General features: G+C 39.7%; 1 protein-coding gene across 2 annotated transcripts; it reads right to left on the bottom strand.

The window, feature by feature from the left end:
• On the bottom strand, nucleotides 1–26,611 carry RDH10 (retinol dehydrogenase 10). 2 transcript variants are annotated; one of them, XM_057426276.1, is made up of 7 exons: nucleotides 26,091–26,611; nucleotides 25,343–25,581; nucleotides 5,238–5,336; nucleotides 3,736–3,881; nucleotides 3,277–3,408; nucleotides 1,228–1,380; nucleotides 1–450 (listed from the first exon to the last, which is right to left on the bottom strand). In XM_057426276.1, exons 1-6 carry the CDS (start codon nucleotides 26,380–26,382, stop codon nucleotides 1,257–1,259), a joined length of 1,032 nt encoding a protein of 343 aa, XP_057282259.1. In that variant the 5' UTR covers nucleotides 26,383–26,611; the 3' UTR covers nucleotides 1–450; nucleotides 1,228–1,256. The 2 variants fall into 2 exon arrangements, with proteins under 2 accessions (XP_057282259.1, XP_057282260.1); XM_057426277.1 differs by having other exon boundaries at nucleotides 1–1,380; nucleotides 25,343–25,578.
• Between the last annotated feature and the right edge of the window lie 11 nt (nucleotides 26,612–26,622).

The raw sequence follows: 26,622 nt of genomic DNA, 5'->3' as shown, positions 1-26,622 counted from the left end.
TTTTAAGGAAAAGGTGGCTCACTTTAATAACCACAGGCATTGGTCACTATTTAACAAGACATTCTAAAAAAGTAATCACAATTTCTCCGATAGTAGTTTACAAGTGGATGTTATACATTAAGATACAGAGGTAGAAGTTCACTTTTACAATGCTTCACTAATACAGATTACCAAATTCAAGGCACAAAATTGTTTGTTTTACAAAAAATACTGTAAAAATTCATTTGCTGTTCTACAATGCGAGTACAACTCAAAAAAATCTTTACAACCTTCCATATTCTGCATGTAGAGTTGCATCAGGCGTTATTCTATTTTTCCTTTGCTAATAATTGGCATATGACCAGCACTTACATAAACAGTTTGTATCTCAGCTGAGTTGCTTTGTCTTTTAGGCACAAGTCCAGTTACAGAAATTGAATACAACAGCTTCCTCAGGGGGATGAGAGAACTCTGGCAAAAGAAAGAATGAGGAGGAAGAAACATATAACCCATAACAGTAGATTGGACTCTGACATGTAAAGGGAAACAGAACAGAGCATATTTCAAATCAAGAGACTTGAAAAAAGTCAGTTTAAATCATTGACTGCATTCCTAGAAAACCAGATGCCCAGTACAAGTTTGCTCTGAGAGTATTTAAGACTTTCACTTGCCTTTGAATTGGCAGAGATTTACAAATTTCTTTTTATCTTTAAATAGAACACACAGCTGATACAAAAGAGAATTACACCACAATTGGGCCATGTGTCCTTCAGAGCTTGGATGAAGGAGTGAAGAGATGCATTCAGAAACTGTCCTTGCATTTACTAAAAGGTCATGAGCAGTAGCTTAAAGGGCAAGATTTCCCTCCCCCTTCTCAAACAACATAGGGAAAGACAAACTATTTCTGAAACATTGCATCTTCTAGTAGGAGACAGTTCTTATAAGCCTTGGGAGGCTGAGGAAGAGATAACACACAGTGCACCCCTACAACAAGTATTGTGACTAGTTTACTGTACATACAGTGATATTCTAAACGACAATGGTGGCAGCTACATTGTAAATTCACTCTGTATACCTACCAAGTACTCTAGTCAGTTTTATTTACAGCATATAAAAAAAAACATTGATTTTTAGAGTTCAATACACAGGTTTAGGACCCAAGAGAATGCCACAGCAAGATGTTGACATTTGCATCTGTTAGATGCAAGTGCACTTCGCAATTCAGTCATATAACATTATTGTATTCACCTATAAATGTTAGTCCATCCAAAAGAGTGTTACATTCCATTTTTCGCTTCATTATTGTTCATAGCCTGCTTCCTTTGAGCGATGAAAGGGTACATACACTTGTCTGCTCCCAAAAATCGATACATGCATACCACTGCTTCAAAGGGCAGGATACTGTGAAAAACAGGTTAGAAAATTGTTAGAGGACAGAGTAAAACAAAACCTCTGCTTACACTATGTAATTGGTCTCCTTAAAAGCAATACAACAGTTATTAGAGAGGCTTTTTAAAAGACTTAAAGGATTTTTTATTTCACAGGGATACTTAGAGAATTTAAATTCTAGAGTTCTAAGCACGCAGGCAAGCAGAAAGGAGGAAGCTGCTTAGACACATGCCTCCAGCTTAGAACAGATTTTCTGCTCTCTTCACAAGCAGTACGATAGCTTGTTTTAAAAAGGTGGAGGCGGGAAAGGCCATCACAGGTGGTCTACTGAAAGCAAAGCATCTGCTCAAAGCCACATCAGCAGAGGTCACCAGATATTGAAGATATTCTTTAATGTGGGATTAGCATTAGTTAATGCCATTCTTCGATCACCAAATGTCTAACTGCCTTGACCTATATTCTAAACTCAATCATCCATCCTCAGAAAGAGAGATCCAAAATAAAGAGAGCAATTTCCTCTCTCCCTCTCCAGGTAAAATTCCAGGAAGTGTCTATGTCATGGGTACCTGACTACAGACCCTTCCCTCCTTTCCACATCCACAAAATACTTTCATTTCAAGTGCAGTACTCAGGAACTCTAGTGAAGAACTAGAATGGGATTTCCTCACCCCCAGGAAATAGCAGCAAACATTAATTCAGTGGAAACCAGTGCACAGAATCTAGCCATTAGGAGTAATGCCCACTGAAGCACTGAGGAGTACTTCACCATAAAGGTGTCCTCCCTGCTAGTAGTACTGCTTCTGCACTAGTGACTGGAGGGCCTTTGATCTGTGCTACTGCCTGAGGCATGGATTATACAGAAGCTTTGATCTCCCTGTTGGAAGCTAAAGTGTTGAACCAAGGCAACACAAGGGCCTTTGATGTGACTGTTGCTGCATAAGGCACTGTTTGTGCAGAGAGCACTAAAGGACCCTCTGAGCTTCTGGTTGAAGAAGCTCGTTCTTAAAGATACTGACAGTGGCCTTGATTTGTTGGCAGAAGACACACATACATATGCTCTTCCAGGAAAGAGGTGAGCGATGATGCCTCTTCTAGTCTGGTGAGCCTATCCACCATGAGAGACTTGAGGCAGAGAAGAATAAAAGTGCAGATGGAACAGAAATCACCAAGGATCTCCGTTTCAACCATCCCTCACAGAAGGAAAATAAGACAATCCTATATTTTAAAGATTCTTTCTACACACTGCACATTTAAAACAAAAACAGACAGCTGTGAGGATGTCCTCTATAATAGAATGCAAATGATGTTGCATCAGTGGAACACAGCCAACTCCTGTATTACCCTGCATTATTGAAATGTCAGCCTAGTTACAGATTAAAGTGTTCCCATCCAAAAACCGTGGCATGATAGAACAAAGGAGGTAATATTCCTTTAAAGAGCCCTTCTTCCAAACTTAGACTCTGAAAAATGGTTCTGAATGCGCAGATTTGCAGTTTATCTACCATATCTGTACAAGTCCTAGAGAATCTGTAGGCAGGGCCTCCTACACACTGGTTCTAGAGACAAACAGCTAGAGGCTGTTTTGCTGGAAGCTGCATCAGGGCCCCATTCCTAAGGAGGAACCCAAACAATAGAAATAAGGCCGTTAAAAAGAAAGTAGGAATCTAAGGAAAAAGATACCAGAAAGGTAAAACAAAGATGCATAATACATGGGATCTGTTTTATGGAGCTTCCCAAGCAAGCAACCTACACTCATGCAAGCCAAGAAAAACTTACGAATTCTAACAAAACAGCACCAACAGCCTGTGTGAGTGGGAGGGTATTTATATCCAGAAAGCAGACACGCTCTTGGATTTTAGTAGTATTCTGTAGAGTGTATTGCCAACTAACTAGCAGATCAGCTCTTACCTTTTCATGAAGGTGACCATATACATGAGACGAGGTGTACAAATCATTGGCTGGTCTGTAAGGATAGCTCTCATAGCCTGCTTCACACAGTACTCTGGTTTCAAGGGTGGAAGGAAAGGCTCAATTTCTTTTCTGAAATATTTAAGACACATAAATAAGATAAATAAAGGACTGCAGACCTCATTCATTAACTCACTTTCTCTGGAATGCCTCAGCAGGGACAAAGACTTTAATTTTTTTTATATTCACTCTTAGGATACAAAGACTATATAGCTCAGAACTTGTGTAGTTTAAGTATAAAAGGACAGAAGACAGTGAATTCAGAAAGTATTTTTTGAGCCTAATACTAATGCATATTAAAGCAGATATAATACTTGAAAGTATTTTTATAGTAACAGGTTAGTTACCTTCAAGTACTTTTATACTACAAACACAGAGCAGGAGGAGAATGTTACTCACCTGATCCTGCACCCTCTAAACATTCCTGTATCTACAAGATAAGGGCAGACCAAAGTTGTTTTGATTCCATCTTTTTCAGCAGCCTTCAATTCATGGCTCAAAGATTCATGGAAACCTACAGCTCCAAATTTGCTGGCGCAATAATCCTGTGTTGCCAATGAATGAAGAAAAAAAAGGCAAATTAAAAAGGACAGATATGAATCACGTTCAAAGCCAAAGCAAATCTGCACAGACTTTCAAAGCAACAACAAAAGACACTCACTGAATACAGCATCACATCAACTCATTATCACTTTACTTTTGAGGCAATTAGCATAGAATCAGGAAAGCAGGAAAGCTGAATGTGGGAGAATATTACCTTGGATTCAAGTCTGACCGGGCAGGCTCACGTGGCAAGTTACTCCAATTACCAATTTGTTGTAACATTTAATATTAAGCAAAGGATTAAGACACCTAATACTATCTTGGCTCAGATTTGAGAAAGACTGGGGAGTCGGCAGGGCATAGGTGTAAAAAAATCTTAAATATTTTACTTCTAAGCTTAGTTTCAAAGAAGATATAATAGAGATCTGAGTGTATTTAATTTTCAGAAGAGGATATAGCTTGTATATCTCAAAAATACTTAAGTTCAGCAACATTAAAAAACAATTACATAGACAGCAGTAGCATTCAAGTTTCCCAATGGATGCATCCACCTCTGCTGATCACACACACTAGGAAATTCTAGTCTAGTCTAGGAAATTCTTTTTAGTTTTCTTAAGTTATACCAGCTTTGTTCATTTCTGTTACAAAACACTGCATTCTAAGGCCCTCAATTAAACTGCACCTGTATACTAAGCCTTTGTTTATGGGATAATATGACCATTATCCCATTAGGCACATCAATTTTCATTAACGGAATGCTTTTTGTTCACACTTGCATTTGTGCTAACGACCCCAAAAGCAAAATAAGCCTCTAACCCTAACCTAGCTTTATGTATCAAACAAGTCTCACAAATTGGTATTCTCAAACGGCTGCTAGCAACTAGACAACCTCATGCCTGTAACTGGGAGCCTAGTAAAGCAGGTGATCTGTATATTCTGGGAGGAAGGTTGGCAGCCATTTCCTCACAGAAACAGGAAACAGAAAACATTACTTTTGAAATACCTTGCCTTTGGCTTCAAGCTTAGCATTGAAGATCTTGACAGAAGTAGGTAAGTAGGCACCCATCAGTTTCTTAATTTTATCAGGTAATTCAAAGACCATTTAGCATTCTGAAATCCTTTGCCATCCTAGGCTATCACTCTCAAGTGGAAAGTCCACCTGCAAAGTAGTTGAATACAGTGGCTGCCTGAGTCCTGTGGATCCCACACACACAGAGCCATGTGTTTATATGGTACTCAGCACCACAGCTTCCAAGTATCTTTGAAGATTTGACTTTATTTTCGCTAGCTGACAATACAAAAAAAGCTTATCCTAAGCAAGACGTGACACATTTATTGTTAATTATAGTCTAACAAACCTCCACTCCAGCAGTGCTGAACAATCCCAAAGAGCTTGCAACTGTCACAATATGTCCATGGTTCATTTCCAGCATCTTGGGAAGGAATGCTTTAGTAGTCTACAAAGTAAAAAATAAAAAAATGAAAATAAAATAAAAAAAAACATACCATGAATACCATACATTAGCAATGAGCCTTCAAAACCCCCATCTCAGTTTACTGTCAAGGATTTAGAAGTACAATCTATGTACAGGTTTTGAAATTATGAGTTTTTCAAAAAAGGCCACAAGAAAATCTACAGCTTGTTTGTGAATTCAGACAGCAAGGCAGCAAGGATTATATCTCCAGAAATCCTAAGGTTAAAGGATTAATTGAGCTCAGACATGTTTATTTTTCTGCAAGAGACTAGTTATCAGAAAGAGATAATTTGACCCTAAAATGGAAGTCAGATTTTTTTTAAGACATAAAAAGGAATGTCAAGTGTTTAATTACACCATCCAGCTCATCTATGTTAAAACCACTGAAGATTATCAGCTCTAATTATTGACAGTGTGTTTTGTAAAGTTAGTTATGGCTCATTGTATCCAATTAATTTATCTTGGGCATTTTACATTAAAAGAAATACTAGTGAAAGAGCTTTCGATGATGTTATTTTTTACAGAAAATTCAAAAAGCATCTGCTAGTCTAAATTAATTTTCATCTTTATTAATATCTATAAGCAATTGTTCTAGCTAAAGATATACATTTCTATTATTAATTCCTTCAGTTTCAAAACAAAGCAGAATAAAACAAACACTAGTCACAAGACGAAACTTTGATTTTAAGCTCCAGTTTTTATGCTTTGAATTATAACAAAGTTTGTTTCTGTTTAAAACCCCACAGTTAATACCTTTAAAAAATTAAATTTTAAGCAATAAATTGAAGCCATTTGCTAGAAGGTCACCCCTGCTAGAATACCTTTGTCATCTGTTTGCTGAAGCTCACCCAAACACTTTCTTTTTTTAAAGAAGTATTAAGCAGATAACCGTATATGCTAAAAACTACATATACCATTTTACTACTTCACTGATTTATTATTTATTTCAGCTTCTAGATTGGCAGTGTACTATGAAAAATCACTTCTAAATTGCCAAAGAACTCGAGACAGTACTTTTCAACCACAAGCATACCTAGTTAATATATAAATCTATTAATGACACAGCTATTACTCTATTCTAGTCCAATTTGCTCACTACCATGAATGCTTAATCCTACCAGAAATGTGGTCTTCCCATGTATTTTGGATCCAAACTCAGAGCATGCAAATGCCCCTTAAGTATTTGCTACTTGCTTAATTATTGGTCTGTGTCAGCTGCATTCTTAAGAAGATGTGCAAGCCACAGCTGAATCCATCTAATTCCATTCTTATGCTGTCTGCATTTTCCAATCACAGACGTCAGGACAGTTTTGCTCTAATGATTTTCACATGTTCTTGCACAACATTTTTGCCTGCAGGTGTTAAATGACTAATCCAGACCCCCTAACACTACACAAAAGAGTGTTTTCACTGGACAGCTGGCAGATGATAGAAGATTAACAGACCTCTTGACTCCTTTCCTTTTCTACTGTTGATTCATAGAACTCCTAGATTCTGTCATAACTGCATAACGAAGCTAATTATAAAAATAATCTGAGCAAGCTGCCTTGCATTTGTTTCTCTCCTCATGGCAGGGATCTCTAAACCTCTTACACAGAGCCTTGGACAAGCATTTAGTTCACTGTTAAATTAATCTGTGCCAGGCACCACAAAGTTTCAGCCTCTCTTCACATGTTGCATGGCAACAAAGCCCAGTGATCACAGGGTAGTGCCCTCTTAAAAGTAACAGACCTCACTCAGACACACTTAAGTTCTACAGTATGTTATTTATCTGCAGCTTGCCTGATGGACCCCAACACAGAGTGTGTATGCTAGCTCTGACACTCCACACTATCCCTGTAAGGGATCCATGCTCCCAACTTGGTCCTGCTAACAATTTACTCCCACCACTGGAGCATTAGTCAGCTCCATCAGCAGTTTCCACTTACGTCTCAGTTATCTGCCCACATCACATTGGAATGACTGATTGCCACCTCGCATTGCCAGAAAGCCTGATAATGCAGACTGAAGCTCAGGCTGCAAACCACAGCAACTACAGAAATGAAGGGGCACTCGCCCTGGAGCTCATCTTGGGGAAGAGAAAGAAGGGTAAGTAGTAGTAATAGATTCCACCACCACCACCATCACCATCACCTTCAAGGCTTGAATCAATGTGTTTTGTTCCATGAAATAAACAGCAGATCAGATAAGCACATCAAATGTTGTTGGACTGGCTTTTCCACGATCTTTATTATGGCACTGCTTAGTTTTGGAGTTTTTTGCCATTTTTTTAAACATGATGAACTATAACTAGGTGTCCATAAGTGCCTGTATCTACAGCTGAAGAGAAGAATTTTCACAGGCATATACACATAGATAGGGCAAGTAACTGGAACAACTGCAGAACAGTAAATTTCAGAAAGCCCGTTCAACTATGCTACACTCTTTCAAAGCATAAAGATTATAAAGACTGAGTCTTCAGAGCTTGTGGCTACAGTAACCCATTTTCAATCAAGAGGAAATTGGCACATAAATAAACTGTGTTGAGGACAATTTTGGGTGATGTTTTCAGCAATTCAAACGCAGAGTGAATAACTTCCAGCAGCAGAACCACAGTCACTTCACGTAAGTCATCTCTTAAAAGGCCATTTATAGCCACATAGGAAAAAACACAGCTCCTCTGCTCTGAAGACAATCAGCAATTCATGGAAATCTTTGCGTGAGACCTCGGTGTTCTGAAACAGCCTGTTCGTAGCAGGCCCCTGTACTTTGTCATGGGACATTATTCTGCAAATCCATTTAAAACCTGAAGCTGAAGGACTCTATAAAGTTAGCACAACTATCATATGTGTAGAAAACTTCGCAGTCAGCTATCAGCATTTCAGCTAAATGGATGTCAGAGAAAGTCATCTTGGTTGCTGCCACCCTCCAGCCATCTGCAACAGCTGGGAGTCAGTACTTAAAAACAAGCAGTCAGAGGCAGACACACCCTATGGGGGGGGAGGCATTTCCAGTCTCAGAGTAAAGGCTTGCCCACTGCTCCTCCCAGCCTCCGCTTGCTGGGAAAAACAATCCCAAAGTGAAGTTATTCTCTTTCGTGGTGTAAGCAATCCCCAAATAAATCAGTGCTCTTACTGAGCTTCTGGCACAGCCCACTTCCTTGATCAAAGCAGCTTCCTCCATACGCTGGTCCCCAGTTTTTTTGCCTGTTACATAAACCAGATCAACCTAGTTTCTTTTTTCTAGTTTCTTTCAGCTTCAGCTACATCTGCCCACCAGACCTGAAGTCTTCTGTGTGCTGCTGAGAAACTAGTTAAGAGCTTGACTGGTTTGGGGCAAGATGCCTCCTGGGTGGCCTTCCCATCTGGAGTTTGTCTGAACAGGTAGCACAGCCCACATTGGTCTTCTGAGGTGATGCATGGACATGCTAATCCTCCATTAAAAAAAAAAAAAGTATTAGAAGATACCAAGCAAGAAATGCGTTTTGTCCATGGAATTAGAGGTCATGAACCAGGCCCCCAAAATAATTCAAATCAACTCAAGTGATTTAATCAACTATCTGCCTTCTAGCTTGATCTTTCAGGTTTCAGTTTTACCTCTCACAGCTGCAGCGGAAGACATTTAACCAAAACATTTAAGTACTTAAAGTCAGACCTCAGTCTTTTATTAATGACAAACATAACACACTTTTCAACACTGAGGAGAAACCAGTAAGGAGAATATAGCAGATGAAAGGAACTGTGTTGTGATGCATCAGGAGGAGGAATCGAGACAGTTATGCAGCATTCAACAGCAAGAAATTTAAGTTGAGCATCCTCTTCACTTGGAATTAGCTTTTTTCTTTTAGAAAAAATTAAAAGCCTCCAAAGCATAGTGCAAATACACATTTTCTAACCTGCAGTGTAGTTTAGATACAGCAACTAGGTAGGCTTAGATAGAACACATGAGGCTGTTCTGAACAGAGAGTAGGGCTAATTTTTCAAGCTAGTTTAACCTTTAAGGTTTTTTTGAAGCCTAGAGATCATTTCCTAATCTAACCATTTTCCTCCATGCTTCTGAATATACCAGTAAAAACAAACTATTCCCAGTAGCTGTAACCAAACATCTATTTCATGCGCACACAGCTTTAATGACTTATTTCTCACAAGTGTGAAACTGAACAAGCATTTACATGTCACTTCATAGCTTTTTTAATCTGTTCTCAACATTTTGGTTTACGGCAAATTAACTTCTAACAGTCTAGCACTTCTTCCCTCCCCTTCCCCAAATTCTTTAGTTCCATTCTTAATGAAACAAAACTCAAAAGATTGTGCAACACAAAGAACAGCACAGCTGCAATGTCAAAACAAATTAGTCTAAATAGAGCAAATGAGAATATGAAGAAATACTGTGTTTGGGAAAGTGATTTTTTTAATTAAATTTTGGATTAATTATTCTTAAAGAAGAAAGCAAGCATCCACAGAAAACAATGTTAGCTGTATGCAGCTCAAGACAATGGATACCGAATGAAGAAAGCACACCACAGCAGAAAAGTATGTGCTACCTGATGTTTAGAGAGTTGTCTTTATATAAACAAAAGAAATAAAGCAGACCATATGTGTTGGTACCTATTGTTTCAATACGGTAATTTTCTTTCTTACTTTCTGCCTTCTGTCAGTCCTTTTAAACTGTTTTGATGGCATAAACAGACTGCTTTACTGTAAGGCAGAAATTCCCATCAGGTAAGGAGGCTAGAGCACGGCTATCTCTTTCTGGGGCTGATCAAAACAGGTGAGCTTTTACATCACCTTAGTTACCCCCAACAGTGGTGTAATAGTACAACAGGACATTTCCTCCCAAGCCACAGCTATTCCTGACTGCCAGAGCAGCTGCATAACTGCAAGATGTCCAACATTTGGGTAAATGTATTGTTTCATCTTCATGTTAAACACTATTTGGCCAGACTCAAGAAACAAAATTGGTGCAATTAGTCAAGGACCTATCCAGACAGCTCTGGGAGCTAACGTACCAGGGATAACAGCAGCCTGCTGCCATATGTTAGCCAACTCTAAAAATCATGTATCAACAGATTTGGTGACAAGAAAACATTGTTCGAAGTTTCTGTCCTTTCTCCCCCTCAGCACTGACATTCAGCCTTCTTTTCTTCCCGTTCCTCATAGCCTACAGCAGGACACACTGCAGGTTCCCCTGCAAGACACAGCATGTGGCTGCTCACTCCACCATGGAATGAAATAGAGAGATTTCCACATGCCCCAGTTTCTCTTTCCATTCCAGTAACTGAGAAGGAAAGCACAAAGGTCTGACAAAAGAGCACCTCTAAATATTTTGCAGACAGGCTGTAGCACCTTGCTTTAAAATAGATTTCTCCAAACTGCATAGTACAGCACTAATGCACTATTATATGTTAAAAGGGAAAGAGAGATGCCTGAAAGGCAGAAAATCCCCATGGCAAGCTTATCAGTAAATGTACTGAATTTATTTTCAGCTACAGTCATACAGCCCAGCTTATTTCAGAAGATAACGACTTTAAATACATTTTATAAACACTGGGTAAAGCTTCACTTACAGGATTACAGTGAAAGCCATTGCCAAATAGTTTTAGAAGAGGCCTTGAAAGTATACCCTAGATCTGTGTAAGTCTCAAAGGGGAACTTATTCAAGTTAGAGGCTATAATATCCAAAGTGCCTTCTCACGCACCATAGCATGCAGCTAAAATCCTGGAGTTAACCATTTATTTTCCTTCTAGTTTTTTTATCTGGTTCCAATGAGAACTGAAAATAATTATTTCTCATTTGCACTTCCATCTCAATTACTTTTCCCATATTATCTCCACATCCTTTATAATTCCATTATACCAGGATCTCCAAAATGCTAGGTTAAGGTGAGATTAGTAACTGTGCTAAGACTATATGAAAATACCAAGTACTGAGTTGAAGACAAGAGAGACCACACAGCACAAAGGACATGGCTCAGTCAGTAATAGGCTGAATACAGAACATAGACAGGAGTCTACAACTACTGTTGACCTTGCTAACACAAGGGACCAAAGCTGTACTTTGAAGGACCTTAGATGTCTCTGATGACTGTTTTTTAAGAAGTGCTGGGCCCCTTCTGGATAATTAGCCACTGTCTAAGTAAATATTTGAATAGCTGTGGAAGTTAGAACTATTTCTGATCTTCAGTTTCTATCCTCAAGATAATGAAAAATAGGCCAGATTTACCAAGTCTTCCTAAAGAATGGATTAACAGAGAAAGTCACATATTTGCCTGGATTTCTGATGCTCTACTCAGGTCCTTTCAGAGCAAAAAGGATCAGGAGATAAACATAATGTCCTCAAGCCAAGCTTCCATAGACGGCTGTATTAAAACCACTAAAGGAAACTATTCAAGGATTGCCCTCAAGTGTCTTGAGCAAGCAGTGTTCAAAATAAAAAAAGCTAGACCTTCCAATATTTCATGTCAAAAGGGGTCCCTTAGTTGTTTAGCTCCTGGCAGGCAACACAAGCTTCAATTTCTCACTAAAGCTTTATTTGTCCTTCACATAAAACCCCACTGTTTTGGGGCCATGGGGATTCCTTTAATACTGAACTGCAACAGCAGTTAATGCTTAACATACATGCACAGTAATAATGTTACAGTTGCCTTGCAACCAGAAGCTCATGAAAGAAAGAGATAGACTTAAACAGAAGTCTATAATGATGTCTGGTAGCAAGAAAGCAAAGCCACACGCCCCCAATACTCTGGATAGCCTACATTTGCAGACAGAGTGAAACTACAGATAAGATCTAACCAGGTTAAAAGGTGAAGGTAGCAAAATAAATACTGTGAAGAATTAAGTCACAATGAAAAGCAAAATTGGTTAATGTAAAACTGTATTTGAAATATAGAGATATGTATATTTCTTCTCCTTTCTAAGTCTGCATGAAATACTGATTTGAAGCACATGAAGTCTTAGCTTAATAAAAACATAAGCTATTACTTGAATCACTTGTTTAATTCATTATTAATTCATGAGTGGTTAACATTCCTATTTTCTTCACCCTCATGACTGATCCATATATATAAAATCTCCTGCTTCACAACAGACATTTAATCAGCTGAAAAGCATTAAAGGTGTACAAAACTAGGTTAAATTTTATTTACTGAAGTTAGTAAGTGGGTTTCTTAGTAGTAAGAAACATCTGTCATGCCACTTGCTAAAGAACAAGTATGCTACAGTCCATATTTACATTACTACTTTCTTTAGCATTTGCAGTATTTATGTTCCAGCTCTAAAATTTCTTCAGTTTTCAAAGCCAATAGGTACCACTGTTTCCTGTGAATGGTTCAGTTACTGTAGTAGTTTGTCTTACCTAGAGTCAACTCATGTTGCGTATACCAGAAGAAAGCTGAAACTGAATTAAGTAGTTTCCTTAATCAGAACTTAGTGCCACAACGCTGTTTACAATGGGTAGACAGTAAAGATAAGATAAGTAATGCTATTAAAAAAACCACACAGGAAACTAATACCACTAGTTATCTCTCAAACATTAATCATTGATTTCCACTCTTTACTACTAGAACTAATTATGCTATGCCTAGAGCAACTGAACATTGCCTGGCTAAATTGCCTTTTGTATAGCTTGTTAACAAAGCTTAGTTGAAAAAGGGTTGTGTCTACAGAGACTGGGATATGAAAAGTGCTCAGAGAAGGATATTGCAACAGTAACTTTTGTTACTGTTGCCTTACCATGTCACTACATTGTTTCCCCCACTCCCTTTCTTTTAAGGGCTTCGTTTCTTATGATCTTACTCCAAACTGGGTAAACTTAAGAGTGAAGCAGAAAACAGCTTTGTTCTCCCACTTGTCTGAAGTATAGGTTAAGTATTCAAGACACTACCTAAATACAATTCCTGCTTCAGAAGCTTTCTTCTTGAGACTTAAGGTAGAAAAGTTATTACCTAAGCTTTACAGTCATTTGCTGTTGTCCTGGTTTCAGCTGCAACAGTTTAGGTACATATAACGCAGCCAAAGGTGGCCCCAATTTCTTAAGAACAGTTCAGTTTAGACAGGGCACTACTTTATATGCTTTCTGGCCATGAAGAAGTTCAGGTATTCAAGGTGAACTATCCCTGTTATTTCAATGCCAGCAAGTGGCAATTTATGCTATTTGTAAGCAGTCTCCATCTTTCTGCTCCTGAGAACTTTTATATTTTTTCTTCCTAAGAAGAATAAGACTTTAGACTTACAAGCTTTTACAATTGTTTCCACTCTCAGATGTCAGGTGTGTCATGTAAAGTGTCTGATCTTTTTAATGACTATATACTTCCACTTTCTGTGGAAGCATCTAGCTGCCTTTAATGGACATGCTTGCATATATGCTACCATAAATACACACCTACTTGTCTACTTTCATCTGTTCTTGCAGGTATCACTTTGCTGATGTATAATTGCTTTATATATATGCAGCAGCATATATTATTGTTTAAAATCACTGGTGGTATATATATAGAACTCTTCCCTCCAGAATTAGCAAGTCATTGATTTCATATGGCTATGAAAAATTAAGCACATCCTCACAGGTTGACCAGAGAGGCCATGGAAATGCCCATCTTTGGAGATATTGAAAAGCCAACCGAATACAGTCCTAGGCCCACAGCTCTAGGTGGTCCTGCTTGAGCCAGGGTGAGGAGGGGGCTGGACCTGATGATCTCCAGAGGCCCCTTCCCACCTCAACCATTTTGTGATCCTCCACTTAAGTATATCAGCTCCCTGCTCAACAGCCCATTCTCTCACAGAGGAAGAAGTTCATTAGCCAGCAGAGAATTTGCACTTTTTGTTCCTACAGGAACTGCAAGTTTATCAATACAGAATCATAACTAACTGGAAATAATCTCTCTCCTATATCTCCCCTACAGGAGCTCTTGCCTGTAATAAATTACCCTGCTCTGTCTGAAACAGAGTCTGTTCTTCCATTTCTTTCTCCTTTCCCTTTGGTCTCAAAGTCCTTTCAGCTGGAGAGAGGGTCCAATGAAGCAGTGCAGAGCACCTAGATTTTTTTCAGAATTAATATTTTCAGATGAGTCAGGAACATCCACATAGCAAACTGTTTCCAAAATCTAATGATGCCTCCCCAGCTGCTAAATGCCCTCCAGTAAGCTCACTCCCTTGCCAGCTTCCTAAGGGTTTTCTGAGCCCTCACAGACAATTCTGCCTACTTTTAATTTTAATGGCTTTTAAAGCTTGGACAAAGCAATTATATTGGATTCCTGACAGCTAGCAATGAACCAGGAGAAAGACAGTATGTCTCTCTGTGGAGAACAGGGACAGTGAAAGTGCAGAACATATGTTGCCAGTGGTGTTTGCTGTGGATTTCAAATGCCAAACTAATCTAAAAGCTGAGAATGATTAGTAGCTGGTAAGATGGCATGGTAGAAAGGCTATTGGAGGCCCAGCTATTTCTTTAGCCTGCCTTACACTGCAAGACAAACAAGATACAGGCCTCAACTGAAGCAGAACTTGGGAATAAATGTATACATGCAAAGTAACATGCAGTTTAAAGAAAGTGAATCTGCCTGCTCAGATCTACCATGTCAACGTTTGAGCTTTCCATATACCCACAATTAATACAGAGCTCCAACATGGCTGTTACAGCCCAGTTTTACTTCTGTAAATTCAGGATCTTAAGTTACAGTCCCAGCAGGCAGCACCACCAACCTTGTATTCTTCCACAGGCAGATCTATGAGCAAAGATGGCCTACCTTGCATTTATTCAAATGTCAAATCTGAAATAACTTTAGAGTTTGCTGGTAAAGTGATATAATAAATTGACACTTGGCTACTCTCTTTCACAAAAGCTGGTTTTAAGCCCTGTTGAAGTCAAGAAACTAGAAATTCGACTTTGTTTATACACTGACAAATGGCCATGTCAAAGGATTTGTAGTGTTTCAGAGCTATGTTGACATAAGTGTAACAAACACATTAGTCCCTCACCTTCATTAGCACAAGTCTGAAGCAAATGTCCAACCATTTGGAGATCAGTTATTTATTGCCAGCTATTTGATAATCATGACAAAAATGAAAACATGCTCCTATGAGTCAGTGAAAAATCCACATAAATTCATTTCAGAACAACTATTAGATAAGAACTCAGAATATTGTTCAGTGAACAAGAACACAATCCAGCTTTTAAATACACATTTTTCTACAGCTTGCCATAAGCTTAATCATCCTCTGGAGAATTTAGTAAACCTTGGTATTTTAGTCTGCATGTTTCCACAAAGTTACTAGAGAACAGCATTGTCAAAACTACTTACAGAAAATATGAAGTCATCATTCATACTTTTTGATTTATGTAACAGACATTTCAGGAAGTGGCTAAATTGAGACTCTCTCATTTTACAGAGACCTTAAGGCCAGTACCTCCGTAGCACTACAATTGCTGTACTACTTGCAGGCAGATGAAAGCTGAGTCACTTTACTCATCCTCCCCAACTCAGTCACTAAGTCATCGTTTTGAATCGATTACTTTATAGAAAGGAAAGTGGTTATGCCATAACTATCTCACAAGAGGAACAGATTAGAAGGAAAGCTTCCCTTTTCATGTCACAGTCTTACTTAGTAGAAACAGAAAAATAAAGAATATATTATAGTTGAATGGAAGTTTGGTTTCAAAGTTTGCTTACACCCCAGAAAGCTCCAACTTATGAAGTAGCTCACTGAATGAGACATAACATTTTTAAATGCATGCGGCTTAGAGGTTTTTTTTTTTAAAAAAAGAAGGTTTGTTCCATACTTCACCTCACTCTCCCAAAAAAGGGTATGCAGAAAATAGCCTTAACAGGTAAACTTTATCTTCATAAGCAAACAAGAGCTAAAATGACAAAATGCCTCCAGCTGATACAGTGACTAAAAGAGCGACTGATGCAATTGTCAAAGATTCTACTTGCACAGGCATCTTAACCAAACACCAGCAAACTGCTCCCTTTCTCAGGGGTGAGTTTTCAAAGGCAGAGATACTTCCCTTTGCCTGCCTGTGGAAAATATGCGTATTTCCCACAAGCTGAAACACAGCTCTGGCTTGGCTTTTCCACATTCAGTGTTAGTACAACTGACTTTCAGAGAAGTCAAACAGTGCAGTAGGCACAGAGATCATCGCTCTTGATGGCACACCACAGCAATTACAGTATCAGTGCAAGGTAAACAAGTTAGAGCTGTTAACACATTATTTCATGTGTTCAGAAAACTAGCCTACCTCTAAGAGTTTTTAATAGTGTGTAACTAAAATATTGCAATTTCTTTAGAAGTTGTTACATTCAGACTGTTATGTCAATGTCAGATTTGCTACAGCTTGGAACCATTTATGCTTAACTGTTTGCAGCCTCTAAATCTATTCCAGAAAAATCTCTCCAAGAATGAGGTTTCATTAGACAGCCACAGCTACGTGGTTCTTATTCCTCCTCACCCTTTTCCCAACTCAGGTTGCCCCCTGCCACTGGCCAGTCCATGTCTGAAATGTCAATGAGGAGTCTCTAAATAGAAGTGTCAATAATTCTAACTAGTCCCTCAATAGAAGAACTAATCAACCTGGCCAAGAAAATGAACAGCTTTCCTCCCTGCCCTCTGGACAAGTTAGTGAACTGAACTGGCTCACCCACGGATCAGACAAATACCAAAACTAGTGGAAGGCAAGATGGAGATTCAAGGGGTAGCCCCAGATGAAAGCTTGCTACCACTAATCTTCCTTCTAGTTTAATCCTAAAATCAGCAGAAACTTTGGACAAGTCACTTTGAAGTATACGCACTCAAGCACTTCTTAAAACCAGCGCTGAAAGGGGAGTGCTTAGGAAACTGTCACACAAGTTCAAACAGATGGCAGGAGTGACCAGCACCAGGGCACATTTAGGTGCAGAATTCAACAGCCAAACAAACTTGAATTTCAAAAGGCTCACACCAAGTCAACCACCTCAGCTCCACAGATGTTCTGGCATTCCCTGGCCTACCATATTCTCCCATCCCAGTTGTGATAACTCACTCGTGTCATGTGTTAATTTGACTGGCATATAAATCATTACACCAATATAATTATTTATAAGAACAGAGTGTTCATTCAGAAGTGTAAGCACAGACGTAAATCCCTCGTGTTTGTGACATATCTTCTTTCAAAATAAACCATCAGAAACAGATTCTGACAGTCTCAAAGTCTGCCTACTCACCTACATTGTAAATGTATTTCAAAAGACTTTTTTTAACAGAAGTAGCACAAGACCACAGGTAAAAGCACATAGCATCACAGGTAAATCAGCTTCAGTTTGCCTTTGCAGAAAGGCCTCTACCATTTTTTTCCACAAAAGACACACAGGTATCAGTACCTTAGTTTTACCATCAGTGTGAGGAGCCAGAAAACCTCAAAGGTCAAAGGAGAAAGGTTTATCAAGTGAGTGATGCTCTGGCTTTTACATAGAGGGCTGTGGAAAGGTTTAGTACTAGAAAAACATAGCAAAAACCTTCCCTTTCCCCTCCAGTTCCCCCCCAAAAAACCCAGAAGTGAAATTAAAGCATGAGAAGCACTGGAAAAGAATACTCTTCATATCTTTATCATAAAGATAAAAGTAGAAAAGATTTAACAAGTGCAGTGCTAAAATGGCAGGGATGGTGCTAGCAAACATAACACTAATCTTTCCTCAATCTGTCTGGTCAGAGTAATTGATGACACCAAGAGCTACAGAAGGATTGCTTACCCACACAAATCAGTTAAGACAGGTCTTAGGCAGTGATGGAAACAGTGGGTTAGCAGGACACTTACCCATATTGTAATTAGGATTGCTTTTCTCCACAGCTGAACACATGAACAAGCATATCTTCGAGAAGTCTGTTATAGTTTCTTGGTTATTACAGACAGTTAATAACACAATGAGATCTCACTAACTTAGCTGATTTTCATAAAATAAAAGCAAATGTTACTTGTAGATAGAAGAATCTGGAACTTTAAACTCCATTGCTCTCTTAACCATCCAAAGGACAAGAAAAGCATACACAATCTTCTAAACTGAGTATTTCACTGAAACAGTGAAAAGCCACTCTCCTTACTTCTAGTAAAATTAGGCACCACAGTGGCAAAAACTACTAAGCTATTACAAGTAACAACATAGTATCAGACCAAAGTCAGTGCACAAGTTTTTGCTCAGTCAGCTGACCTACCTCATTTGATAAGAAGCAGGAATTTTATCATCACACTGATTGGTCACCCAGGACCACATCTTCTGAATAGATAGCAACCCTGAAAGCATTCATATGGCTTTGTGACAAGCCTCCAATCTGCAGAAAAAGTCACAGGAGACTGAAGAGTGAGATTATCCCAAGTGCCTTACCTCTGTAAGCTATACTGAAACTCCAGCTTTATTTTAGATGACTACAGAATTGCAAGCCACTAATAACTGATGAATACTTCAGACATGCTTCAAATAGTTTGAGAAGTCTTAGCATGCTCTCTTCAGGAGAACTCTCCCTTTCCTTCACAGAACTTTTACATTGCTTTTCTGAGAAGTATATTAATGTTTTTACCTAAACTCTTCAAGCTTCATATAGTTTAGTGCATGGAACTAACTGGCTAATCACACCTTATGTTACTATACTGGACATCAAACTAGAGTCAACAAACAATCCACAAATCACAACAGGAATCTTTATTTTCTGTTGTTTAGGACCAATGCACCTTTCAAGTGGTGCAGCAAATTAATTTCCAAAATACACCTGAGAGAAGCTGTCACAAAACCTCAGGTGTAACTTAAGTTCATTTCATATTTTTCAACTGACAGGAATGAAAATCAAATACTTTACATCATTAAAGAGAAGAGAAATGCATGAATTCAGTTGCTTTTTGAACAAAATAGGCCAGCATTCTTCATCATGCAAGGAAGATGCTCTAGCACAGAAAGCGTATGTGGGAATGCTGGTGTCGTAACACACTGAGAGTCTTCTATGCAATTTTTCACAGCCCTGATGGAAGTGCTGCCAATTAAATCAAGAACCCTCTAAGCTGCTTTGTTCAGACTCCTTGATACGTAATCACTCATTTATCATCAAGGTACAGTAGATGATAGAGAGCCATGACTAATCAGCCTCAACAGACCTCAGGGACTAGAGCTGAGTAACTTGTGGAACAGAATTTTGGTGGGCAGCATTCTGGAACCCCAATTATAGGTGTTTGAACTCATATGGTTCCCACACAAGGCAAATAAAGGGACATTTTGCATAAGACTAAGACCCACCTACTACACCATCACAACTTAACTGTGCTTGCTGACTCTTCAGATGAGTACATTGTCTGAAGAATCACTTTTATCCTTATCCACAACTACACTGAAACTGATAAAAGATCACTTCTACAACCAAAACTTAGACATTAAGGTACCTAACCAAAAGGTTTGTGTTGGTTCCCTCCCCTCCACAAAAAAAAAAAAAAAAAAAAAATCGCAAAACAACCACCCAGGATCAGAATTAAATTTTAAATTATTTAAATTATTTTTAAATTATCACTACCACTAAAAACTGACTACAAGGCTACATTACAAATACTGTATGTACAGATACAAGATACAGGTTATAAAATTAAGCATTGCATGCTGTGACAACTGTGCTTAACACAGTGTTCGGCAAGCTCCAAGTAGACTGCAAAATAAAATTGTGAGGAAAGCTCTGAGCCAGTAGTCTTGTGCCCACTCAAGCTCCAGAAATATATGGCCACCTATTTATTCTTTAAAACTTGTGGTAAATACATCCCTTTATAAAATGGGAAAGTACAGTTTTCTAGAGCATGCATCTGAAAGACAGTACTTTCTCAACTAACAGATTCCCTTCTATTTTCTTGAGAAACAAACCCAAGAACATACGAACTGCAGAACCATACCAAAGCACTTATAAGTACAACTAATATGACTGTTTCTATATCCAAGAGTATGATTGCTTTTTCCTTCATATTCATTAACAAGCATGCTACCACAGTATATGAAATACATGGGCTGTCCAGGGTAATTTACTAGTGGCATGTAGTTGGAACCATTTTGGTAGGGAAGAGTTAGTTTTGCTGACACTTTCTGGATCACATACACATGTTTTACTTGAAATTGATCCAGCTCATTTTTCAAAGAAAAATAGTATAGAACTTGTAGATTAAACTTTGTAAGTAAATTTGTGCATCTTGGGATACACTATCATGAAACTGGGGAAAAAAAATAATTAAAGCAGCTAATTCCTCTCATCCAAAATGCTAAATATAGAGAGCTGGCCTGTCCATGGAATATTGTGTCTATATTTGTGATCATAGATACTAGAATCCTAGAGATGAAGACAAAAATCAAACTGCTATGCCAACAGGCCACAAGACTGAGCATGATATAGTTTCAAATAACATAACAAGCTGCCTTTTCTTCTGTAGAATATTCAGTGTACACACTAAGTGCAATACTTTCATATTTAAACCAAAAAAATACTACAGGTATGTGAGCTTTATTTAACACCAGGGAGCTTAAAGAGACTAGCATAATAATACGTAAGTATTAATACATGATAGGTAACTACAAGCCACTTATTTTCCACAGCTTTAGCAATCCTGTCAGTCTAATTAGACTGACAGATAGAGCAGCTGCATAAATAGGTATTTGATTTAGTAACTCTGCATTAACTTTCTTTCCAAGATAATTCAAATTTTAGACTACTTATGAATGTCCTAATTCCTTAAGTAACAGTACCCTCTTTACTCGGTATTATATTTTTCTGTATTAATGTCAGGCCACCTAAAAGATTTTTTTCAATTCCTACAAATGAATGAGCATAATTTCAAAAATCAAGTAATTTGTAAGTGAATGAACATAACTTCTCTGGTTAAGACAGCCATACACAAGTCTTCAGACTCTTGGTTCTAGTCTCTTACTATGCGGATTTTTTTTTAATTTTTTTTTATAAATATGACAGAGCTGGAGCTGAATGCTTTTGCTTCCCCCTTTTGGTAAGTTGAAGAGAACTCTAGGAGAGCTTTAAGCTAAAAGCTTTGAAGGATCCACATGATAGGGAAACACAGATATCCGTTCTCCAAACTTCATACTTACGATCTGCTGTACAGAAGAACCGTCACATCACAGAACTTCAGACCTTAGTCATCACCACTAATTCTAGAAGTACTTCCTAGGTACTAAGCTGATGTCCTATATTAACACCTACTTAGAATCATAGAATAGTTAGGGTTGGAAAGGACCTTAAGATCATCTAGTTCCACCCCCCCTGCCATGGGCAGGGACACCTCACATTAAACCACCATCACGCAAGGCTCTGTCCAGCCTGGCCCTGAAAACCACCAGGGATGGGGCATTCACAACTTCCTTGGGCAACCCATTCCAGTGCCTCACCACCCCTACAGTAAAGAACTTCTTCCTTATATCCAATCTAAACTTCCCCTGTTTAAGTTTTAACCCATTACCCCTTGCCCTATCACTACAGTCCCTAATGAAGAGTCCCTCCCCAGCATCCCTATAGGCCCCCTTCAGATACTGGAACGCTGCTATGAGGTCTCCATGAAGCTTTCTCTTCTCCAGGCTGAACAGCCCCAACCTTCTCAGCCTATCTTCATACGGGAGGTGCTCCAGTCCCCTGATCATCTTCGTGGCCCTTCTCTGGACTTGTTCCAACAGTTCCATGTCCTTTTTATGTTGAGGACACCAGAACTGCACACAATACTCCAGGTGAGGTCTCACGAGAGCAGAGTAAAGGGGCAGGATCACCTCCTTTGACCTGCTGGTCACGCTCCTTTTGATGTGGCCCGGCACACGGTTGGCTTTCTGGGCTGCGAGCTCACACTGCCGGCTCATGTACATTTTCTCATCAACCAACACCCCCAAGTCCTTCTCCACAGGGCTGCTCTGAATCTCCTCTTCTTATCCAGCAATAGCATTATTCTTCCAGAAAAAAAGTTAGAATAGGTACAAGAACCTCAAATTGTCTGGAAATAAGAGTTTCCACAGCAGTTTTACTAAATAAATTCCACAATCTAAACTGCTGTATTTTGATACTTCACTTAAGCTTTATTGTAAAGCCAAAAGAAAACTGATTAAGCAACAGCTTAGACTATGATTTAACATTTTTCAAATCTGTATCCTGACGTATCACAAGAAGAAAATTTCCTAGTCTGCATAAGTTCAGTTCCAGCAATTCACAAGTGCAGCCAAGTTAGTTATTCTTGCAACAGACAGGGAGGAAAGATAGCATTACACTCCTGCTACAGTTTTATGCATCTGCAAATTATAGTAAAGCAGAGCTGGCTTGTTTCATACTGGGAATGGATTTTGTCCCTATGTTTTCAATATCAGAAGCATTCAAGTTATCACAGCATGAAATAACAGGTTTTTAATACTGCAGTGGATTTTATGCTGTGGAAATTGCTACATGATGCAGTGGTGACATGTTTATATAGAACACTCATGGGAAGGATTATACAAATCATGAATGTCAGCAAATGGAAAGCATCTGTTTAGGCTGTGGCATGCTGCTAAGGCTCTCCTGACTGCCAGTTTGTGATATGGTACACAGCCCAGTTGGAATCACATCAGCAAAGCAGTGACAGGCTTTCATGTCACTGCCTACTGCAGAAGTTGGGCAGTCTTCAGATCGTAGCTGCTAACAAAGCAAGCTCAGATTACCTGTGTTCTGTATGGAGAGCAGACAATCAGTCTTATTTCAGATGTTTCAAGCGGACAATAATAGAGCCCCAATTGAAGTTTTTATACAGGATTACACTGAGGCTTGATTAATGATCAAGGGATGAAGAAGAATTTTCCATCACATAAACAAAACATCAACAAAAACCCGGAAAGTACAGACAACTACTGAAGCAATATTACATGAAAGATCCATGCCTTTATAAAACCCATTTACAGCTTTTTGGAAGAAACACCCTCCAAGAATAGTTAAAAGCCTGCATAATGCTCCAGAGTATTAGCTTTGCTTTTGGACCACCAGTTTAGCTGACATGGAAACAACTAGCTGTATAAAACTTCACACATCTAGACACATTGTTCTATTTAAGTCAGCATTGACTTGCATCAAAAAAGTTGGCTTCAAATCAGCTGATTCAAATGGTATCTTATGAATTAAGTACTATTACTTTTAATAGAAGTCCACCCACTGCTGGTAAAGCCAACCTTTTCTGGGATCATGAAGGGGAAGACAAGGAAAAAAGCTTTGCCAAAAGTGGAAGAAAATGAAAGGAAAGGCAAAGCAGGACACCAGATCTGCAGGAAGCATACATATGAACAGATCCTCAACTGGTGTGTTGACTGCTCCTTAGAAGCTTAAGCCAAGATTTCAAGTTCCACAGTTCACATCTAACTATACCTTCTTGGAATATTTTTGGTTTTGGGTTGCTTTTTGGTTTTTTTTTTTTTAATTTTAAAGTCACTTCACACTAACATTTGAAGATGAATAAAACTTATGGAAACACAATCACGGCCAATACTAGACTAAGTTTAGTTTTCTATAACACACAGAAGGTGCTTTAAAAAGGTCTCTGAAAAAGAGTTATAAATAAGTGTATGGCTTGGGCCTGAAGGAAGAACAGCTGGAGAATTTAGGATCCTCCCATATTTTAATTCATGGTGATGTCATAATTTAGACTTCTTGGAAACTTTGTCAATTCAGCATTTAAACCACATCAATAGCAGTCATTAAATCTAGTGCACATCACTGTTTGTTTAAGCATCAATTTAACTTTTATGAAGGCAAACACGCAGAGCTCTTAGTTGTAAGTAGTCATATGAGCTTTCTCAGAACATTTCAAGTTGTCTTAAAACATATTTTCAGAGTTTGAAAGAGTTTCCAAACACACTATCTTGTGTGCATGGAAGTTTAAGCAACTCTCTCTGCAAGCTTTACAATACAGTGGGAAAAGACTGCTCTGCCATTAGGTGTTTCACAGCACAGATTTGAAGGGGCTCCTTTAGGGTTATGAAACAGCATTTCTCTTCCACATTAAAAAAAAAAAAAAAAAAATCAGGTTTGGGAGGGCCTAATAAATTTTGAAGATAAGGCATTTTACAGAATTTTGTTATGAAAAGGTAAGAAAAGCCAAAGAAGGCTTAAATTGAAGTATATTTCAGATTGCTTAATCCTTTGATTATTATGCAAGTGTATTTCATAACATTATTTGAAGGACCAAAGAACAGTTTTAGTACTAACAATGGGCTCAGTCTGACAGCTAATGCTAACCCAATTGTGCCTCATGCCCTCCTTCAACACTCCAGTTTATGTAACTCCACACCACCACGGATTTAAAAATAAACCATACAGGAAAACAAGGTTGAGATAGAGTAAGATCATGTAACTTCTTCTCCTTGATTATCATCTGCTCGTTATGGAGACAATATTGCCCCAGAAACCATGGTAAAGACTTTCTTACTTCTCCTGGCAGCCCCCAGAGAAAGCTATGAGGACAAATACGCAGGATTCCTGAAAAAGTGTTCTTGGCTTGATTTCTTGAGAAATCTTTTTCGCCATCCTCCCAGCCGTCAAAAGGAACAATTTGCCTCCAAGGCAATTCAAGCAACATTTCCAGCAGGGGTTTTAAGTATTTTTTTCCAGAAATGTGCAAGTTTGGTATTGCAGCTATCATTAAAAGAGCATGTTAAAGCTGTTAGCATGCTGGCAGAAGACTATAGGAGGAAAGCTTAGAAACCATTCATTAACAGTAACAAACTTTACACAGATTCAGAGGTTATGCTTGCAAAGCATATCCAGGGCTAGAAAATAGGACACAAAACTTGGAACTCTGAGTTAGAGGAATATATAGTTGAGTTAAAGGTATTTGTTAATAATACCCACCATTCCTGCTAAACAAAAAAGTTAAAGACAAGAAACCCCCAAAGCAATGAGCCCACAAGTGAGAGGGAGCAATTGCAAATCTCAAGGAGACAGGAACTAAGCAACAGCAGCTAGTTTCCCAAAATTAACTGACAAGGGCAGCAGAATAGAGTTTATATTTACCCAGAAGTGTGCATGGCAGTTGACCATCATGGTCCTCTCAATAAGCTCATCAGGACACTCTAGAAGATGGTGCCCAGAGACCACGCCAGCATTGTTAACCAGGACAGACACTTCGCCAACCTCTTTGCGGACCCTCTCCGCTGTTGAGTAGACATTTTCTCTTTTGCTCACATCACAGGTGTACGTGTAAACCTGCAAGTTGCAATGGGGCAGCGCATCTTTCTCTCCATCTGCAGCTACTAAGGAATATAGACAAGAGAACAAAAGGGGGTGGGGGGGAATGTGGATTAAGTTCTTGTATTATGTATTTGACATTCGAACAAGTAGTTGAGTGGAAACAGCAAATACATTTCCACTACAGTAAAACTTCTATTTGCTTTGGTGTTGCCACAGTACACAAGGACTTGTCTATTTACTATTGCTGCCAAAGCGTTTTAAGAAAAGCTGCATGGTTTAGAGCCGCTGTCGAAGTCCCAGGCTACACGAAGCAGGTCTCCCCAGGGCACAGGGTCGGCCCGGCTGGCAGAGGCACTGACCGGACGTCCGACGGCCCCGTGCCCGGTGGAGTCCAGCCCGGAGCCGGTTTCACCTGCCCGCTGTATGCGAGAATGGCTCCGGGACGCAGCCCGTCGGGCGCGCAGCTGCGGCTAATCCTTCCGCGGCCCTGCAGGTGAAGGGCAAGGGGCCGTGCCCAGGCCTGGCGGCGGGGGGCAGCCCGGGGAGCCCGCCCCGTGAGGCCGCCGCTTACCTCTAGGGGCGGCGGCAGCGGCAGCCTCAGCCATCTCCCGGTAGATGAGGCGCACCATGCCCGCCGTCTCTTCGTTGCTCTGCGTGTTGATGTCCCATAGCACCAGCAGCGCCCGGCGCCGGGCGAACTCCAGGGCGAATAGGCGGCCCAGGCCGCTGCCCGCCCCGGTGATCAGGCACACCTGCCCCGCCACACTCTTCTCCTTGGGCCGCACCAACCACTTAGCCGCGGCCAACACGAAAGCCCACAGCACTCTAAAAGTCACCACGAAGAGCTCCAGCAGGATGTTCATGCTGCCGGACCCCGACCGCGGAGGGGTGGAACGGACCCGCGCGTCCCAGCACGGCCGCCCGCGGAGCCGGAGGGGACGGACAGTCGCCGTCGGCGCGGAGCCTCTCCGCGGTGGAGGCGGCTCCTCCTCACCGCCCGGGTCCCCCACCTGGGGCCGCCTCTGCCCGGGACCTCCTGCTACGGGCTGGGACGGAGGCAGACTCCACTCCCGCCGCTGAGAATCTCGCTGCGCCGCCTGGGG

This window comes from Pezoporus wallicus, unplaced genomic scaffold (assembly GCF_028554395.1).
Source record: "Pezoporus wallicus isolate ANWC-B61680 ecotype Strahan unplaced genomic scaffold, APGP_CSIRO_Pwel_v1 contig_4131, whole genome shotgun sequence".
In the NCBI taxonomy this organism is placed as follows: Eukaryota; Metazoa; Chordata; class Aves; order Psittaciformes; family Psittacidae; genus Pezoporus; species Pezoporus wallicus.
Note: the sequence above shows the minus strand (reverse complement) of the source record. Positions and strands in the feature narration are given on the sequence as shown.

Coding starts and splice junctions, on each gene's coding strand:
- RDH10 (XM_057426276.1), bottom strand. CDS start 26,382: ATGAACATCCTGCTGGAGCTCTTCGTGGTGACTTTTAGAGTGCTGTGG. Junction 25,582..26,090: donor CGCTGCCGCCGCCCCTAGAG/GTAAGCGGCGGC, acceptor TATATTCCTTAG/TAGCTGCAGATGGAGAGAAA. Junction 1,381..3,276: donor ATGGTCACCTTCATGAAAAG/GTAAGAGCTGAT, acceptor TGTTTTTCACAG/TATCCTGCCCTTTGAAGCAG.